We start from the raw sequence: 20,738 nt of genomic DNA on the forward strand, positions 1-20,738 counted from the left end.
TTGGTGACAGGCAACTTTACCTGCTGAGTCATCTCATCAGCCCACCTTTCTTCTTTTTATGTAATCCAGGACCTCAGTGCATGGAATGGTGCCACCCACATTCAGGTTGGGTCTTCCCACCTCAACCTAATCTAGATTATCCTTCCCAGACTTGCCTACAGACTTACCTCCCAGGTGATTCTACATCCTGTCAAGTATATCACAAAGTACACAGCATTAGAGTCATGTTTAGGATTATTCCAAGAAACAGATTTGTGTGCCATGTGAGAGACAAGGCTCCCTGGGGTAACACTAACCTGAATTCCCTCCCTGTACTGAAGGCTACTTTTCGATAGACACTTGAGGATCTGACCTCAACACACTGTAAAGTCCAGATCTTTCACAATCTGGTTTTATAAGAAAAAAACTCTGAGAGAGAGAGAGAGAGAGAGAGAGAGAGAGAGAGAGAGAGAGAGAAATACTAGAGATACTTGAAATTAGCCACTTAAAATATTTGATTCACTAGTCAAGTGTGATGGCGTACTCCTTTAGTCCCAGAACTTGGGAGGCAGAGGCAGGTAGAAGAATGTGTTTCTATCCTTATGTTTTTTAAAATCTATAAGAAACAGACCAAATGATTGTTTATCAACACAATTTCTTCCTCTTCTTCTTTTTCTTATTCCTCTTCTTCTTCTTCTCCTCCTCCTCCTCCTCCCCTCCTCTTTCTCCTCCCCTCTTCTCCTCCCCCTTCCTCCTCTTCCTCCTCCTCCTCCTTCTTCTCCTCTTCCTCCTTTCTCCTCTTCTTCCTTTTTTTTGGTTATCATTTTATTTTTTTAATTTTTTTATTTTTTTTTGGTCTTTTTGAGACAGGGTCTCCCTGTAGCCCGAGCTGTCCTGGAACTCACTATGTAGGCCAGGCTGGCTTTGAACTCAAAGAGATCCACCTGCCTCTGTCTCCAGAGTGCTGGGACTACAGGCATGTGCCACCACGCCCAGCTTATTGTTCTATATTTTAAAATATTTCTACAACAAATAAGTACTACAAGGGCAGCAAAGAATATAATATAATACTAGGAACTGGGGAGATGATTCAATGTCCTACAGAAACATGAAGTACTGAATTTGGACCGCCAGCTGCCATATAAAAAGCCAATCACACCAATGTACATTTGTGACCCCAGTGCTAGAAAGTCGTGTGGAGACACAGACAGGAGGATCCCTGGAGCTCTCTAGTCATCTAAGCTAGCTGAAACAGAAAGCCCCAGGTTCAGTGAAAGATCCTGTTTCAAAAAATAAGGTGAAGAAGCAGTAGAGAGAGATGGTTCAATAGTTAAGATGCTTGCTGCTCTTGTAGAGGACCCCAGGTTCAGTTCCCAACATCCACAATGAATGACTCACAACTGTGACTCCAGTTCAGGTCATCTGATGCCCTCTTATGGCCTCTGTGGGTACCTGCATACACATGGTACACATACAAAGAAGCAGCCAAACACATACATACATAAATAAGAAATTTTTAAAGATGACTTTTTCTTTAAAAAAAAAAAAAAGCGCAGTGCAACTGCTGGCCTCCAGATTTGCATACCTGGCAAACCATGTGCACACATGTAGACAACATACAAATAAAGTGATATAAAACAATGTAAAAGAAGTATAGAAACTGTCAAGTGAAATTCTCTGGGTGACCAAATATTCATTCAAGGGCAAGCCAGGGAAGTGAAGCCACTGGAGACCCCTAGTCTCCCTCCCATCCTTCCTAAGCAATAGCAAGATAAGAAGCTAGGCAGTGGGCTACTGGGCAGCACCCCAGCTGCAGAAAAATATAGGCAATGCTTCCATCAGGAGGATAGGTAGCCACTCAGGAGGTTGGGGTGGCTTCTGAAATTACATTTCAAAGGTTTTATCTTCTTTTTCAATAAATGATGTTATGGAGTGCTTCCTGAGATGCCTTGGATAGGATTGTATATTAGTCACTTTTCTGTTGCTGTGATAGAAACACTAACTAAAGTAATTTATAGAAGGAAGAATTTATTTGAGCTTATGGTTCCAGGGGAATTACAGTCCATCATGGCAGGGAGGAATGGCAGCAGAGGTGGCTGGAGGAAGAGCAGAAGCTAAGCTCTACATCTTCCAGCAGGCACAGGAAACAAGAGAGCAACTGGAGATCTGGCAAGGTTTAAGAACTCTCTAAGCCCACCCCCAGTGACGTGCTTCCTCCAGAATAGCCACACCTTCTAAAACTTCCCAAAACAGTGCCACCATCTGGGACAAAATGTCCAAATACTTGGAGCCTAAGGGGGACATTTTCATTCAAATCACCACAGATCGCAATCTGATAAAGTAAAGCCATAGATCCCAAAGCTCACAAGACAAGGAGTGGGGTTAAAACATGTCTTTTAATGCAGGTTGAGTTTCTTTTGCTTTTCTTTCTCTCTTTGTTTCTTTCTTGTTTCTTCTTCTTTTTTTTCTTTTTTTTTTTTTTTTTTTTAGACAGGATCTCTCTGTAGCCCCAGCTGGCCTGGAACTCACAGAGATCCACCTGCCTCTGCCTCCTGAGTGATGGGATTAAAGGTGTGCACCATCACTCCCAGCCTGCAGATTGAGTTTCTTGTGAGATTTCTAGAAAATTACAAGTTTACAGCTGGGAAAATAGGAAGGCCATACTTGGTCACATACCCTTAAAGCATGATTCATTACTATTTTAACAGTCTTATTTGAAATAACTCTATAAAAGAAATATTACTGGACTCTTGGTATCCCTTCCTGGTTGCCAGATGGTACAAGGGAAAATGGGGCCACATTATAGGGGTTCTTGATCTCATTACTAAAATAATTTTAAAGTGGGCTCAAACAGAATATTAAGAACAATTTTATTACAATTTCAAAGGAAAACCTACAGGTCTAGCAGCTGCCTAGAGGAAGAGAAGGGGGAGAAAAGGCCATGCCATTTTAAGCTAGCATGGTGGCTAGACACATGGTGGACTAGCAGCCATGCAATGATGAGGGGAGCTTTAAAGAAAGTAAAGAAATCCAAAATATTGGGGAAGCCCAAGGTGTTAAGGAGAGCATGCTTAGAGAAGAGATAGAAAGAAGGAGCTACATTTTTCTGAAGAATTCAGAAAAGCAGGCAGACAGAGGAAGCCGCATGTCTGTGACCCAATAAACTCCTACACTAGTGGCAGAGATTCTGGGAAGGAAAAGTACAGTATCTCATCAAAGGATTAGTTATTCCACCCATCTCTTCAGCATGGCTTAAGGTGAACCCACCTTCCTAGGGGTGGTCCCTGGGCCAGGTGATTGACCTAGCCCACCTGGAAGATTAGGTTTCTACTCAAACACTTAAGGGGCCTTTCTTGCCACTGTAACAGGAATACTGTCTGTTCTGAGTGCACTATGCCAGAAACAGATGAACACATTTGTGTCTTCCTACAATGTCAGAATTTAGTGAATAACAATAAACTCACAAAGTTCAGCAGTTTAAACTCACAAAGTTCAGCAGCAATTTATCATATAAACTGCCTATATTAGCCTGGCTGAGGAGAAAGCAGGTTATTTTTTCCCCTCCTAATCACTAATATTAACTCTCATATCACACAACACACAGTAAATACATGCATACATACACACAAACACACACATGTATATGTATGTATATTACAGAATGAATACAAGTTAAAGAAGTTACAGCAGGGGGCTGGAGAGCTAGCTCATTGGTTAAGAGCACTGACTGCTCTTGCAGAGGACCCGTGTTCAATTCCCAGCACCCACATGGTGGCTATGAACCTTCCTTAACTCCAGTTCCAGGGGAATCCAAGGCCCTCTTCTGACCTCTGAGGCATTGCATGACACGGGTGTATTCACATGCAGGCAATATATTCATACACAAAATAAAAGTTAAAAAAAAAAAAGTTACAGCAGAATTCAAGAGGTTTCAGAAGTGGGGTGAGAAAGAGGTCTGCATTAGTAACAACCAGACCAGTGCTGGGAGGGAGTATCTGTTGGAGCTGATGGAGCTCAGCTGTGACGTAGAAAGTCTAAATCAGGACACAAGCACAGGAAATGGATTCAAAAGACAGAAATGGCAGGTCAGGTCCAGGTCCAGAAGTACAAACAGTTGGACAGACAAGGCAGTTTAGTAGGCTGTGTCAACATCAGAGGACCTAGCTGAGCCAAGGCTCCAGAACAGCTGGGGAGTCTTCAGTCCTTGATGTAAACACCAGTTACCAGATAGGTTGGTGTGGGGCTGTGCCATGGCAGTGTCTGAAAGTTCTTGGGCCTAGTTTCCCGGATATGATTTTAATATGCCCATATGTACCTACAGCCTCAATTCACCCCAATAAACTTATAGAATGACTCCCTTTCTGTACCAAAGAATAAGTCATTTATCAATCTGTGCTGGATGGGTGATGCCTACAAAATGGTTTAGTTTTCTCTGAACTTGAAGGGTCATAGCCAGGTTCAGTCACTCATCCTCGATAAACTAATTGAGAGCCAAATTAATAGTAGAAAACATAAAAGGAGATTTATTCAGTGTTGCCACGTTGGGATGAAGGACAGAGAGATCTAAGTCCATCTTCAGGGTCCTGGTGAAAATGAGGCCAGATATATGCTGTGTGCCCCGCAGAGGCTGCAGAGATGATTCAGCAGTTAAATACACTGGCTGCTCCTGCAAAGGACCTGGGTTTGGTTCCTACCACCCACATGGCAGCTAACAACCACCTGTAACTTCAGTTCCAGGGGATCCAATGCACTCTTCTGACCTCCACAGACATTGCATAACATGGGTACACTTACATACACGTGGGCAATATATTCATACACATAAAATAAAATAAAAATAATAAATAAAAAGACAGTCCTGGTCAAGGTGTGGTTCCCGACACCTTGTTGGGGCTTCAGTCTCATCCTGTAAGGTGATCTGACAAGTTGTTAGAACTGTGTGAAATCTTTCACCCTCTGGCTGGTGCCTTTTCCTTCTCAGCATGGCATCCTGGGGAAATTCCCACTTCTTTGGGATCTACTGTTTCAACAGTCTGATGGTCAGATTGAGAGACACAAGTTTCATTAGAATATCTTCATTTCTGTCAGTCTGCTGGGGGTGGGGACTACAGTTATTCTTCTCCCTCAAAATGGAATCAAAAGTTGCTTTTTTCTTTTTATCTTTTTTTTGGGGGGGGTCTTTTTTGAGACAGGGTCTCCCTGTAGTCCCCAGATGACCTGAAACTTACTATGTAGACCATGCTGGCTTCTTCCTCTGCCTCCCAAATGCTGGGATTAAAGGCATGCACCACCATGCCCAGCTCAAAAGCTGCTTTTAAAATGAAGTATCCTAGAGCAATATGCAGTCTGAAAAATCAGTTTTGAGTTTATTTTTATGTGTATGAATGCTTTGCTTGTGTGTATGTAACTACACTATGTGTGTGCAAAGGCCTACAGAGGTCAGAAGAGGGCTTCAGGTCTCCTGAAGCTAGAGTTACAGGTGATTGTTAGCCTCCATGTAGGTGCTGGGAACTGAACCTGGGTCCTCTGCAAGAGCAGCCTAGCCAGTGCTCTTATCCACTGAACCATCTCTCCAGCTCCTGAAAAAACACTGTTTTATATAACATGGAGTAACTGAGTAGCACTTAGCCTGATCTCAACACTGTCCATGTAGGCAAACTTAACAGCAAATTTTGTTTATTATGCTAGAATTCTCAACTCTCAGCTGTATATTGAGTTGATGGGGTCAGAGTCTGGGCTCTGACAATCCTAATATGCTACGTTGGTCACTCATTCTCAATAGGCCAGTTAACAAAAAGGTAATAGTGAGAAGCAGAGAAAGGAGGTTTATTTGATCTGGCCATATTGGAAGAGACATAGAGTTTCAATGACCTCCAAGTCCATCTTCCAGGTAGTGACAGAGTATGTTTAAATAGAGGGCAACAGATATGTATAACTAAGCAGTACTGGTCAAGGTATAGTCCTGCCTATCATTGACCCATCTTGGATCCTGGTCTGTCTCACAAGATGATTTGACAAATTGTCAAAACTGTGTGAAATTATAATGGAATTTTATAATATTTGATGTAGTAAAGTAGAGGTGTCTAGGGGTGTGGATTCATTCCAAGAAATGGACAAAGACTTGACCATCTAGGAAAGAAAGAAGTTTGAAATTCAGAGAAAGTGACAGTAAAGGTTTTTATTGGGCAGAAACTGGACAGCTCCCTTTGGGTGAAAAGGGGATCCCAGAATTGGGAATAATGGAATGATACTTGGATCTTCCCTTTTTTATCTGTTCCTGGGGTGATACTTCAGACCCTCTCCATATTTTCAGATTAGTTTTTTTAAACAAAGAAGATGCTGACATACCCCCAACTTCATTTAGACCAGATGTCCAGGGCTATGTGACTCTGAGCCCATCGCCACAGATCAGTTGAATGGGGTTATATTGTGCTTTAAAAAATAAAACCTTCCTGCTACAGACCTGATTCAAGATCAACTTAACTCCTTTCCTTGGTGGTCCTTCAAATTAGGAGGGTCTTGGGGCTGTAGGGATGGCTCAGCAGTTAAGAGCATTGGCTGTTCTTACAGAGGACCTGGGTCTTCACAGCACCCACATGGTGGCTAACAACTGTCCATAACTTCAGTTCCAGGGGAATTCTAATGCCTTTTCTGACCTCTGTGGGCATTACATGACACGGGTGCACTTACACACACGTAGGCAGTACACTCATACATACACAAAATTAAAAAAAAAAAAAAACAGGCATGGTGGCACAAACCTGTAGTCCCAGCATTTGGGAGGCAGAGGCAGGCAGATCTCTGTGAGTTCAAAGCCAGCTGGGGCCAAAGGGAGACCCTGTTTCAAAAAGACCATAAACAAACAAAAAAATTAAAAATAAATAAAAACACATATACACTTAAAACTGCTGGCCTTGAACTCTCAGAGCTCCTCCTGCCTCTCCCTCTTGAGTGCTAGGATTAAAGGCGTGTGCCACCAACCACCCAGCTTGCACAATGTATCTTTAGTCTCCCCATCAAGGAAATAATTCTGTAGATAAGAAAAAGGAGTATGACAGCATATCTTTTCACTAATAAACCTAACTGCTGGCAAATAGCTTCAGTACCTCCAAATCACAAATATCGTTGCTCTACTGAGGCACATCTCAGTGATACTTGGTTGTCTTTAAGGCCATCTTGTTTTACTGTTTAATCAATAACTTCCTAACTTTGGTTCACTTTGACTCATTTTGAAATCCTTTTCTTTCAAAAAAGTATTTATGTTTAAAAAAAAATATTTTGGCCAGGTGTGGTGGCCACGCCTTTAATCCCAGCACTCTGGAGGCAGAAGCAGGCAGATCTCTGTGAGTTCAAGGCCAGCCTGTTCTACATAGTGAGTTCCAGGACAGCTGGGGCTACAGGGAGACCCTGTCTCAAAAAGACCAAAAAAATTTTTTATTATTTTTATTTTATGTATATGAGTGTGTTCTCTGCATCTATGTAAGTGCACCTGTGTCATGCAAATGCCAGTGGAGGTCAGAAGGCGTTAGATCCCCTGGAACTGGAGTTACAGATGGTTGTTAGCTGCCATGTGGGTGCCTAGGTCCTCTGCAACAGCAGCTGGGCTCTTAACCACTGAGCCATCTCCTCAGCCCCTGAAATTCTTTTCTGAGATACACATTTAGAACTAGGCTGCACCTAAGTATGTCCCCTCTCCACAAGTCTCTGAGGGACACTCATCAAGTTGCACTGCAGTGACAGCACAGGAAGCTAAGTAATTTGCTCAGAGTCACTTAAGACACGATATAGCATCCCAATTCTGGTATGGGCCCCTGGATCAATCAATATTCTGTAGCTGGGCTCAGTGGTGCTCACCTTTATTTCCAGCTACTTGGAAGCCCAAACAGGAGATCTATCTGAGCCCAGGAATTCAAAGCCAGGCTGAACAACTATATTAGTCGGGATTCTCTGGAGGAACTGAATCCCTAAAATATACATTTAGAAAGGGGATTTGCCGGGCATGGTGGCTCAAGCCTTTTAATTCCAACACTTCAGAGGCAGAGACAGGCAGATCTCTGTCAAGTTGGCAATCGCACACATCACACACATATCACAGCTCTGCTTCTTCCTCTCCTAGTGACCTGGGGGTCTGGGTATAGTCCACCTGAACCTGTTTCCCATCTGAAAAATGCAAAGTGTGGACCTTGTGAGACTGTTAGCAATGAATGAGTTAACACAGAGACACTACCAAGCAAAGGTCTGGGGCGTTCAGATCATTTTCAGTTCTATCATATGTGATGACCAATCTGTGAGTCAATGCAGTGAGCACCAGGCATGCCATTGTATACAGGAAGAAGCAGGCCCAGAAATTGTGACATTTGGGCCCATAAATGTGGATTTGATGAGCCCAAGGCACTGGAGTAAAAAGTATTTGCCAGACTAGAATGGTTTAAAAAATCGGGGGGGGGGGCGGCGCTGGAGAGATGGCTCAGCGGATAAGAACACTGACTATTCTTGCAGAAGACCCAGGTTCGAATCCCAGGACCCACATGGCAGCTAACAACTGTCCATAATTCCAGTTCCAGGGGATCCGACAGTCTCTTCTGTTCTCTGCAGGCATTGCATGACAGAGGTGCACTTACCTACACGCAGGCAATTACACGCATAAATATAAAATAAAAATAATAAAATATTTAAAAAAAAATTTTATAGCCAGTGTGGTGGTGCTCACCTTTAACGTCAGCACTCGGGAGACAGAGGCAGGTGAATCTCTGTGAGTTCCAGATCAGCTGGGGCTACAGGTAGACTTTATCAAAAACGTTTTAATGAAGAATATACACTGTGTGGCCCATAGAAACAAATCAGTTAAATTCTGAGAGAAGCCCAATGCCTTCAGGGAACAGTACCCTTTTTATATGTAGATAACTAAGGTGGGTTGTTCACTATCTGGTTAGGCAGTAAATTCTAGAACACTATTTGTCCTCCCACAGACTAGCCATTTGAGGTGAGGTACCAGGGGCCATTAGGAATTCGGCTCTGATTGTGTAGGGAATCATCAGGTCAGACTCCAAGCGGTCAAGGTCTGATTGCTGGGGAGTGGGAGGTTTTGCTTTTTTTTACTTTTGGTCTTTTTGTGTCTACAATGAGGTCCTTGGAATATGAATTGAAGCTCAGAGTCAAGCCTCCCTGCTGCCCAGATCCTCTCTGGAGAAAGTCTCAGTAACCATGGCTACGTCCTCCTTGGCAACTGAGACTTCCAGAATCCCGTAGAAACCGGAAGTTGCGTCTGGCATTTCCTACGTCGCCATTGTGGTCATTTCTTTAGCGCCTGTAGGTGTGCGACTGTCGCACATGCAGGCCGGCCGGAGGGAGGTGCTGCCGGCAGGGGCGCAAGGCCGGGGGTGGGGGGCCCGGGGCGCCGGCGGGAGGCGGATCCGTCCGGTCTCACCGCCTGGTTCGGCGTCTGTGTGTCAACGATGCTCGGGGCAGACGCCGCCAGGTGAGCGGCTCCAGCAAGATTGGCGCGGGAATTGCAGGGAGGCGAGTGTCAGCGGAGGGTCCGGTGCACCCCGGCGCTCTGGGCAGGTGAGGCCACGCGAGCGCAGAGCATGCGGATCGGAAAGGCCGCCGGAAAGTGGCCTCATGTCATGTGTGTGCGCCGAGTTCACAGCTAGTTCATCTCCATTCTTGAAAGACACAAGCTCAGAGGAAACTGTCCCCGGGGATTCCTAATTCTGGGGTTTGGAGCCGCCGCACAGCACTAAGGTGCTGATTTTCAAAATATATATGTATTCATCAACCATAAGTTTTCCCCCAACTTTCTGTTAGCTAAGTTAACCACATTCGTTTCCTGAATCTGTGTCCCTGTCATGCACACACACAGTGACACGACTAGGAACCCGGAAATCCTTCAAGAGAAATGATATTTGCTCTGGGTCTTGACAGATGAGTAAGACTTTGTCAAAAGTTGAGAGAAAGAGCCAGGCATGGTGGCACACGCCTTTAATCCCAGCATTTGGGAGGCAGAGGCAGGTGAGATGGATCTTTGTGAGTTCAAGGCCAGCCTGGTCTACATAGTGAGTTCCAGGACAGCTGGGGCTACAGGGAGACCCTGTCTCAAAAAGACCAAAAAAAAAAAAAAAAAAAAAAAAGTTGAGAGAAAGAAGGGGAGGTGGAGGGGAAACAATGTGTGTTTGGTTTTTCTGTTTCTGTTAGTCCCAAACTGTGCATCTCTGCCAGTTGAAGCATCTCGAACCTATAGTCCCAGCACAAGTTTATTCAAAAATTAAACATACTATGTGAATTTCATTTCATACTGTAGAATGTATTAGATGAGAGTTAAATCACTCAGTAATCAGTATTTTCTTTAGCATCCTATGGGACTTTTGCATACTCCCACACTGGAGACCATTGCTGATTTTTTTTGTTGTTGTTTGGTTGGTTTTCAGGTACTTGAGGAGAATGGTGGTTGGGAGTTGGCTGAGACAGGTCTAAGGCTGGGTTGTGAGAGGCTTTGAATGCCAAGCATAAACATTTAGTTTTTATCCTGAAGGTTTGAGACAGGGAGTCATTTGGAGAAAATTAGCTGCAGAGTCTTATCAGCCTTGGATTGAATACGCCAAGACTCTGTTCTCTTCATGTTTCTGTAGATGACACTCCCATCAATTCCTTTCTCGACTGAAAAACAGCTCCTGAACTCTGAAGTACAAGCCATCATTTTCACTGTACCTGCTGTAGTGGGGATCACAGTGACCATGGAGGACAGGGGAACTTTAGGTCTCATCTCCAGGAGTGCTGTGTATCAGAAACAGGAGGGGCACTTGACTGTGAAGAAGGAGCCAGGAAGCCAGACCTGGGGGCAGGGCTGCAGTTTCCAGAAGAACCACCCTCCTGTCTGTGAAATCTTCCGGCTGTACTTCAGACAGTTGTGTTACCATGAGATGTCTGGGCCTCAGGAGGCACTAAGCCGGCTCAGGGAACTCTGCCACTGGTGGCTGATGCCAGAGGTCCATACCAAGGAGCAGATCCTGGAACTACTGGTGCTGGAGCAGTTTCTGAGCATCCTGCCCAGGGAGATCCAGACCTGGGTACAGCTCCATCACCCTGAGACTGGTGAAGAGGCTGTGGCTGTGGTGGAGGATTTCCAGAGATACCTCAGTGGATCCGTAGAGGTAAGCAGTGGAGTCTACATTGTCATCTAGAACCGTTCTCTACACTTGGACTAGCCTGGGAATAAGCATTCTCCATCCCCTATACTTTAGGCTGGTGCTTTTAAGATTCCCCAACCCATTCCATTGATAGGAGTTTTTTTGTACTCCAAGCCATAAACAAAAATAAAAATCCCAGCGAAGCTCAGAATCAGTTTTGTATATGTGTGTGTTCATGTGTGTTTGGGGGACAGGCACAGGCAGGTGTATGTAAATGTGTGTACATCTTTGTGGAGGCCAGAGAACAGTTTCAAGTACTGTTCCTCAATGCTGTCCACCTTGGTTTTTGAGGCAGGGTCTCTCACTGTCTTGAGAATCAATGATTAGGCTAGGTTGGCCAGGTCCAAGTAAATCCACCTCCCCAGTGTTGGACTTGCAGGCACATCCTACTATGCCTGGCTTTTTTAAAAACATGGATCCTGAGGATCTCATGGTAATCATATTTAAGGGGAAAATGTTTTATTAACTGAGCCATCTTCCCAGCCCTGGTTGATTCTTATAAGTGATGATAAATGCTCTTCAGTATGGTAGCTCTGAGTTTGGGCAGAAGACAGAACGTAACCACAATGTGATAGCACAACCTTATGATTCACTGACAATTAAATCCTGGTACAGTTCTAGTACTTGATCTAGGACTCAGTCACATGGGTTCCTGACCTTCAAGCATCACATTAGCCATTTATCAGCAATAAACCTCATTATAGACATACATCTACTGGTTCTGCTTTGCTGCTTGAACACTGATATACACGGTCACAGGCCACTCAGATTCTTAGAACTCAGATTTTGTAATGTGTCATTATGAATATGTAGATACACACCCAAAGTGTGGTGCCTAAGCAGGAAAGACAGCTGAAGTTATCCTCTGGACTCTGCACACATGTGCATGTGCACCTGCACACACACACACACACACACACACACACGCACGCACGCACGCACGCACGCACGCAAGCACATACACCATAAACACAAACAAGCAAAAGAAAGAAAATCACACACTCACACACACACACACACACACACTCACACACTTGCACACAGAGACTCAAAGAACTATCCAGTAGACAATTTGGTAAGTACAGATCCTAGAAAACCTTCTGGTCCTACCATTAAGGTGGTAAAGTATCCACTAATGGAGAGAGTGGTTGGGTGTGCTTTAATCCCAGCACTCAGGAGGCAGAGGCAAGTGGAACGCTGAGAGTTCAAGACCATCCTTGTCTATATAGTGAGTTCCAGACCAGCCAGGACTATGTAGTGATACTTTGTTTCAAAAAACAGGACAAAACCAAAAAAACATATAAATATATAAATTAATTAATTAATTAATAAGTAAACAAATGGCAGAGTGCCCTAATATCCCAGCAAATGAAGTAACCAAATAGGGAAAACTCAACATAGTTTATTAAAGGAGTTACTTTTTACCTCATGCAGTACTCTGTATGTGCCAGAGTAACTGAGCTTGTACATGGGCTTTGTTTGGATTTTCTGCTCCTAATGTCTCTAAAAAGAACTATTTTTTTGACAGTAGGTGAAGGTGAGATGTACAGTGGAATCCTCCGAGGTGTTTTCAGTTCTTCGAAACTAAGTGCATCAGGTCTACATAGTGAGTTCCAGGCCAGCTGAAGGTACAGGGAGAACCTGTCTCAAAAAACAAAATAAAACAAAAAAGAATATAAATTAGATTAATGTATTATATAGACAATATAATCAAGTAATTTAAGAGAGTAATCATTCCTGGTTTGTCACTGTGATTAAAGAAGGCTTCTCTGGGGCCGGGCATGGTGGCACACGCCTTTAGTCCCAGCACCTGGGAGGCAGAGGCTGGTGGAGTTCTGTGAGTTCAAGACCAGCCTGATCTACATAGTGAGTCCCAGGACAGCTGGGGCTACAGGGAGAGTCTCAAAAAGACAAAAATAAAAATTTTAAAAAAAGGCTTCTCTGAAGAGGAGACATTTTGTTTTTGTTCCTTTTGAGACATGGTGTTATGTAGTCCAAGCTGGCCTTGAGCTCTTTATCTAACCAAGACTATCCTTGAACTCATCTTCTCTCCTCTATCTCCCAGGTGCTGGGATTATAAGCGTGCTCCACCATGGCCAGAGTGAGGAGACAGTTATGCTGAGGGAAATTAGAAAAGCTGTCTTAAGGTTTGTCAGTCATGGTTCTAGGGCATTGCTTCAGCTGTTACCTTTAGTAGCATTATTTATGCACATACAACTGCACACAGTACTAAGGCCTAATGATTGTACTGGATCGTTCCTGTCATTTCTACATAGTTCTTTTTTTTTTCCTTCAAAAACAGTTGTGTGTGTGTATGTATATGTGTGTGCCACGTGCACATGTGAAGGTTAAAAGACAACTTTCAGGATCCACCATATGGATCCTAAAGATAGAACTCAGGTCCTCAGACTTGGCAGCAGGTACCTTTGCCATGAGCCATCTTATGGGCCTTACATAGATCTTTATAAACAAATTTGTGTTCAGAGACTTGCCCCAGAGTGGAATTGTCTATAGAGTCTGGTCCTCAAGCTCCTACAAAGAGGGTCAACAGAGGGAGGTCAGGGAGCATTACAAGCTTCATATTCTTCCAGTAGGCTTAAGGTAGTGCTGGAAGGACTATCTGGGCCTTCTCTTTTCCCATGCTTTTCTCCTAGAGGTGGCAGTAGAAATTTGTGTTCCCTACTTTCTTTTTTTCTTTTTTTTGTATTTTTAAGACAGGGTCTCTGTTCTAGTTTGTTTCTCAGTTGCTGTGACAAAATACTCTGACCAGTACCAAGTTGAGGGGGAATTGTTTATTTTATCGTACATCTTCCAGGTCACAATTCAATAGGGTAGGAACTCAGGGCAGAAACCTAGAGGCAGGAACTGGAGCACAGGCTGTGGAGGAATGCTGCTTACTGGCTTGCTCCCCTGGCCCCTGCTCAGCCTACTTTCTTATGCAACACAGGCCCACCTGCCCAGGGGTGGCACCACCCATAGTGGGCTAGGCCCTCTCACGTCACTCAGCAATCAAGAAGATGCCCCATAGACATGGCCACAGGCCAGTCCAATAGAGGAAATTCCTCAATTGAGGCTCTCTCAACCCAGGTGTGTCAAGTTGACACTAAAGATATCCAGTACAGTCTCCTTGTAGCCCCAGCTGGCCTGGAACTCTCTATGTAGACCAGGCTAGCCTCAGACTCACAAAGATCCACCACATCTGGCCTGGGTTCCCTACTTTCTTTTGAATTCTGTTTCCTTATCTCTAGGTTTCAGCTCCAGCACAGGAACAGGAAGAACATTTGAAGGAGACAGCAGCTCTGAGTGCGGTTGAACAGTTTCCTACCTCCACACCTAGTCAGGGTTCAGCCCTTGAAGTCCACTTGGAACCTTCTTATCACTCAAGAGCACACTACCTTGCCAATAAGCACTTTGGTAAGCTCCTGTCTCCCCAATTCTGGCCTCAAGTCATTCTTCTCATCTGCTCTCTGGAGTTACCTTCTTTCATCAGCCCATCTTGCACCCCATTGAAATCCCCTATTACCCTTTTAGGTGGCCTCCTTCCTTAGTTTCCATATCTGATCCTTTTATTTATTCTCCAATTGTACATGTATTTACCATGTTTTCCTTAAGTAAATGCCATAGGCTACACACTACTGGGGATCATAAAGATAACAATGTGATTGTCTTAAAGCGTTAATCTAGATGCCAAAGAATCAATCATCCATGTAAAAAGAAGCAACCTCTTAAGTTACATTCAGATGTAGCTGGGTATGGTGACTTATACACCTGCCATCCCAGCACTTAGAAGACAGAGGCAAGAGGATTGGCTGAAAGTTCGAGACCAGCCTGGGCTAAATAGTAAGTTTCAGGCCAGCCTGAGCTTCAGAATAAGACCCTGTGTCAAAGAAAATAAAACAAAATCTACCATGAACAAAGCCTACATATAGGTGATACCTGTTCTCAGTTATGACATGGGCTTGTGGAAGGAGATTATTAGATGAAAGTCTATTGTGAGGTAGAGGAAGTAGTAGGAGATTTTATAGTAAAAATGTGGGGGAGAATTTTGAATGTGAGATAAAAGTAACAAGCAAGTTATGACAGGCTAAAAGCAAAGACTCTAATCTGGGGCTTCTTTGGCTATCATGAAGAAGAGTTATGTCTTTGTGAACTAGAGCCTTATTATATAGGGACTTGGAGGCTGAGGCAAGAATGATTTAGAAGGTTATAAAGTGATACATTAGAAACAGTATCTTAGGATGATTTGCCAGAGAAAAGTGTTGAGGATTGAATCATAGGGAGCTCTGTAGAAGGCTAGTACAGTAAGGCTAGTACAGAAGGCTAGGACTGTTGCCTATTGAGGGTGGGTGGAAGGGGAAAGAGAGATGAGAGAAATGTGAAGGATGAACCCAAGGATGATGAGTTGATGGTTATGGTTAATGATAGTGTCATGGGCAGAACATAGAATTTCAGGAAAGGAAGGCAGTTAAAAACAAAAATTTTAGAAAATGAACTTGGTGTCAAGGAACACACTAGTGAAAAGTTCAATATGCAGCTCTGTGATAGGCATCTTAGCAGTGAGAACTGGGAAATATGGTTAAAGCCATAAGAGTCAGAAGGATCACTGCTGTAAGAAGGAGGAAGCACAGAGCTAGGCTTTCAACAGAGTTCAAGATGAGAAGACAGGAGCCTAAATCAGGCTTGGTTGGTACTAAGGAAGCTGAGGCAGAGAGAATGTGGTCAGATGAGCTTTCCTAGAGAAAGATTGAAGAGAGAGTAAGCCAGAAGAAACTCCGGTTCTCAGTTTAACCGGATACCACTTGCGGTGCTTTCTGAAGAACATTCCCAGCACATAAGGAATGAAGTCTCTAGGAGGAGGGAGGAGGCTAAGAGTCTGAGTGGAGCTATCTGGTGCTGGGAAATGAGCACAGCACAACCTCATTTGGTAATGATTCTCTACCCCAGTAAAAGTCTGCACTCTGTACATCTTATTCACTGTATTCTTTTATTGTTTTGCTTTAACTTTTTATAATGAATATTTCCAAAGATAAAGTAGAACTGTATAATGAACTTCTGTGCTTCATCTAGCTTTAACAATGGTCATTATTCATATTCATATTCTCTCTCTCTCTCTCTCTCTCTCTCTCTCTCTCTCCCCCCCCCCCTCTCTCTCCTCTCTGGGGTCTCCCAGTAGCCCCAGCTGGCCTGCTGGAACTCACTGTGGAAATGAGGCTAAGGCTGGCCTAGAACAGAGATCTGACTGCCTCTGCCTCCCAAGTGCTGGGATCAAAGAAAGATGTACGCAGCCAGGTGTGGTGGCGCACGCCTTTAATCCCAGCACTAGGGAGGCAGAGGCAGGTGGATCTCTGTGACTTCGAGGCCAGCCTGGTCTACATAGTGAGTTCCAGGACATCTGGGGCTACAGGGAGACTCTGTCTCAAAAAGACCAAAAAAAAAAAAAAAAAAAAAGAAAGGTGTACGCCATCATGTCTAGGTCAGTCATTATTCCCTTAGTGATTGACAGTAGGGAGCCAGTTTGAGTTTTCTCAGCTATAAGAAAGAAAGCGTTCCTCGTGGATTGGAAGTAAAGAGCTTTATGCTTTAGCGCTTACAGGAATGGGAACTCAGAACAAAGTAGTCAGACTAGAGCATGAGAAACGGGACTAGGTGGTGTCCCAGGGCAGCCCAAAAGACCCAGCAGCACAAGCACATGAGTTTTATAGCAGCGTTCTAGTGCGACAGATGCAGCTGCTGTCTGGGTGTCTGTTCTCTCTCCTTCACTGCTGTCCATTTTAATTCTGAAACTTCTGTCCCTACCATAGCTCCTCCTCAGTTGTTTTTGTTTCCCTCATTCTTACTACTTGCTGTGGCTCCTTGTGGCTTCATTTGGCTCCATGTATCATTCAGCTTTAGATCTCACTTGTAATTCTGCCCTGTTCCTGGGTTAGAATTTCCCTAGAGAGGGATCCTGACTGGTACAGAGATTAGTATCATCTGTGTTTTGGTGGTCTCTGGCTTATTGTTAATTGACGCTGAAAGTAAACTACAGATAAGTTACATACTTAGGTGATTCTGGTGCCTGGCCACTTGACTCAAAGTGTAGTTTGAGATTTGTGAATATGAAGTTATCTATGCAAAGCCTGGGACTTGTCCTGTGATTGGCAAGCTCAGGACAGTTGCCATCCTAACAGAAGGTGGACATGGAAGTTACTGACCCAGACATTTTAAAGTTTCATTTGCCAAAGGTATGATGGCCTGGCCCTTGTTGCAACATGTTTCAGAAGAATCAACATGTTGGCATTTAATGATAACCATAAGTAGTGCACCTTTTTCAAGTTGTTGCATTCCAGACTCCAAATTTGCAGACTAATATTTAACTGTTTAATTTCCTTATTATTTTAGAGCCAAGATCTCAAAGACATACCTTAATTCACATTTCAGTTTATTGATACATCTTTTAATTCTTAAAGGAACATAGAGCTGTGTTTATCCAGTCCAGTGTTCTAGCTCTGCTATCTGCTTCAACACTGTTCTGAACATGTTCTCATTGACATGCCACAAAGTCTCACCATTTTGTATTCTGTTCTCATCATACTCTCCTAATAGAAATCTCTCATCAACTCACAACCAACTTTGCCCTCTCTTTCCTTTATTCCATCCTTCCTTCCCTCCCTCCCTCCCTCCCTCCCTTCCTTCCTTCCTTTCATTTAACTGTGATATTTACCAACTTTCCCTCTTCCAACATCTTTGTTGTTGTTGTTGTTGTTTTGTTTTCTTTTGTTTTGAGACATGATCTCTCTATGTAGCCCTGGCTGACCTGAAACTCATCATATAGACCAGTCTGGCCTTGAACTTACAGGGATCCACTTGCCTCTGCCTCCCGAGTCCTGAAATTAAAGGCATGTGTCACCATACCCATTCCCTACCATCTTTTTTGAGGTACCTGGAGTTGTACAGTATCATGGTAGAGTGGAACTTGGTTTATCAGTTCACTACATGGACAGTATCACAGTGAGTCTGAAAGATTGCACCATGCTGCACAATCTAGGCTCTTGCTTTCCATTCTTTCCTTCTACATAGGCTGTATTGGCTCATTATTTCTGTCCTCATCTCTCCTTCCCACTCTCCTCCATAAACCATCTTCCCCATCTGTTTTAATTCTTTGAAGAAAAAAAAGGAGCTATTCCCTTTCTTCTCAATGTTTTGTCTCATTCCTTAACCCTACTGTGGTTTTTTTTTTTTTTTCAGCTACAAAGCACAAAATGAATAAAAGGTATTTTCTTGTTTCTTTTGGCCATAGGTAAGAACAGGATGGAAAGTTTTGAGTTGAATCCAAAGCAGGACATTCCTAAAGGATCAGATTCACTTGACATTTCTTCCAGGGGACTCTTTGGAATGGCCCTTATGGGACCAGAAGCTGGAGACATCTGTGAAGATCCTTTAGTACAGGTGGAAGGGCAGCCCACAGATGAAGAAGGGAGTGAATTGGAAAGTGATTTCTTGGAAATGACACAGGAGAATAAGAAAAATTACACAAACGACAGATACAAGGAATATAAGGTTATGGAGGAACATCCATATCTTGGCTCTAGTCCTGTTGAACATCAGGGTGTTCCAAAGAGACAGAAGTTCTATCAATGTGATAAATGTGGCCAAGTGTTTAACCGGAGTTCACACCTCATTGGCCACCAGAGAATTCACACTGGAGAGAAACACTATGAATGTAATCAGTGTGGGAAGACCTTCTGTCAGACATCTCAGCTAATTGTTCATCTCAGAACCCATACAGGGGAAAAACCCTATGAATGTAGTGAGTGTGAGAAGACTTACCATGACAGCTCCCATCTCATTCAGCACCAGAGACTCCATAATGGGGAGGAACCTTTTAAATGCAATGAATGTACAAAAGCTTTTACTCAGAGCTCCCAACTCATTGACCACCAGAGAATCCATACTAGGGAGAAACGTTATGAGTGCAATGAGTGTGGGGAAGCATTCATTCGGAGTAAAAGTCTTATTCGACATCAGGTCCTTCACACTGGTAAGAAGCCCTATAAGTGTAATGAATGTGGGAAAATCTTCTGTTCCAACAGAAATCTCATTGACCATCAGCGAATCCACACTGGGGAGAAGCCTTATGAATGTATTGAGTGTGGCAAGTCCTTTAGTCGAAGTAAGTGTCTTATTCGACATCAGAGTCTCCATACTGGGGAAAAACTATATAAATGTGGTAAATGTGGGAAAGCCTTTAGTCAGAACTCTCAGCTCATTGACCATGAGCGAATTCATACTGGAGAAAAACCTTTTGAATGCAGTGAGTGTGGTAAGGCGTTCAGTCTGAGTAAATGCCTTATTCGGCACCAGAAACTTCACACAGGTGAAAAGCCCTATAAATGCAATGACTGTGGAAAATCATTCAATCAAAACTCTCATCTTATTATACACAAGAGAATTCACACTGGTGAGAAACCTTATGAATGTAATAAATGTGGGAAGGTCTTCAGCTATAGCTCCAGCCTTATGGTTCATCAGAGAACCCATACTGGTGAAAAGCCCTATAAATGTAAAGATTGTGTAAAAGCCTTTAGTGACAGTTCACAGCTTATTGTGCACCAGAGAGTTCACACTGGGGAGAAACCTTATGAGTGTATTGAGTGTGGGAAAGCGTTTAGTCAGCGTTCCACTTTTAATCACCACCAGCGAACTCATAGTGGGGAGAAGCCCTCAAATCTGCTTCTGTCGATACCTTAAGGCATGAGTCCCTGAGGCAGAACAAGAAACTCTGGATTAAGTTTGTTTATAAGAAGGATGTTCATCCTGTTCTCCCCTTGGAATCATTACTCAAACTCAACCATTGCTTAGTGCTTTCCATTTGGTCACTAAGGTGGAGAGTCAGAATCTTAGTAGCCTTTCCTACCACACAGTTGGGAAAGTAAGGACCACACATTTTATATACCACTTTCTCTTTTTGTTTTTTAAATTATCTTAAAATCTGTAGTTTTGCATTCCACAATTAGACTTTGTGTTTTTCAAGCACAGAGGTAATTACACCTTTACTTCATTCTAACTTCTCCGTTTCACCATTTAGACAAAGATATACTACAAGACTCTTCATCTGTCCTACCTCTTGGTTATGGGTCTCTATATTTACTTTTTTCCTCTCTCATATTTATTTTGTTTGTTTTTAGACAGTCTCCCTGTAGCCTTAGTTGGTCTGGAACTCCCTATATTGACCAGGCTGGCCTTATCTCACAGACATCCACCTGCCTCTGCCTTCCAAGTGCTGGAATTAAAGGCATGCACCACAATGTCTGGCTCTACATTTATTTTTTAAGCTTATCACTGTATAGCTTCTTATCACTTATGTTCCCTCAAAAACCTCTTTTTCTTTTTGTTGGTTAATTTGTGTTTCTCCATAACCTTGAAGATCCATCTCACTTCTTAAGGACTTTCTTCTTTAAGTGCTTTTCCCTCCTAAAGCTCTGTTGATCTGATTTCCCTGCTTTGAGTTAGCTGGTGGTCCAAGGTACAACTGTTTAAATCCCTTCTAAGTATGTGTATACTTTTATACCAACTTGTATTTTCTTTGTGTGT

General features: G+C 43.3%; 1 protein-coding gene across 1 annotated transcript; it reads left to right on the plus strand.

Annotated features, from left to right (window-relative positions):
* The first annotated feature begins 9,276 nt into the window (after window positions 1-9,276).
* On the plus strand, window positions 9,277-20,738 carry LOC103747160 (zinc finger protein 852). The gene is made up of 4 exons (XM_008849494.3): window positions 9,277-9,543; window positions 10,608-11,129; window positions 14,414-14,579; window positions 18,445-20,738. The coding sequence occupies exons 1-4, from the start codon at window positions 9,310-9,312 to the stop codon at window positions 19,893-19,895; spliced, it is 2,373 nt and encodes a 790-aa protein (XP_008847716.1). The 5' UTR covers window positions 9,277-9,309; the 3' UTR covers window positions 19,896-20,738.

This window comes from Nannospalax galili, unplaced genomic scaffold (genome assembly GCF_000622305.1).
Source record: "Nannospalax galili isolate Female #2095 unplaced genomic scaffold, S.galili_v1.0 scaffold443, whole genome shotgun sequence".
Taxonomy (NCBI): Eukaryota; Metazoa; Chordata; class Mammalia; order Rodentia; family Spalacidae; genus Nannospalax; species Nannospalax galili.

What these genes read in the sequence shown, in the direction of transcription:
- LOC103747160 (XM_008849494.3), top strand. Translation starts at nt 9,310, where the DNA reads ATGCAGGCCGGCCGGAGGGAGGTGCTGCCGGCAGGGGCGCAAGGCCGG. An exon ending in CACCCCGGCGCTCTGGGCAG is followed by an intron (nt 9,544 to 10,607) that starts GTGAGGCCACGC and finishes ATGTTTCTGTAG; the next exon opens with ATGACACTCCCATCAATTCC. An exon ending in CCTTGCCAATAAGCACTTTG is followed by an intron (nt 14,580 to 18,444) that starts GTAAGCTCCTGT and finishes TTTTGGCCATAG; the next exon opens with GTAAGAACAGGATGGAAAGT.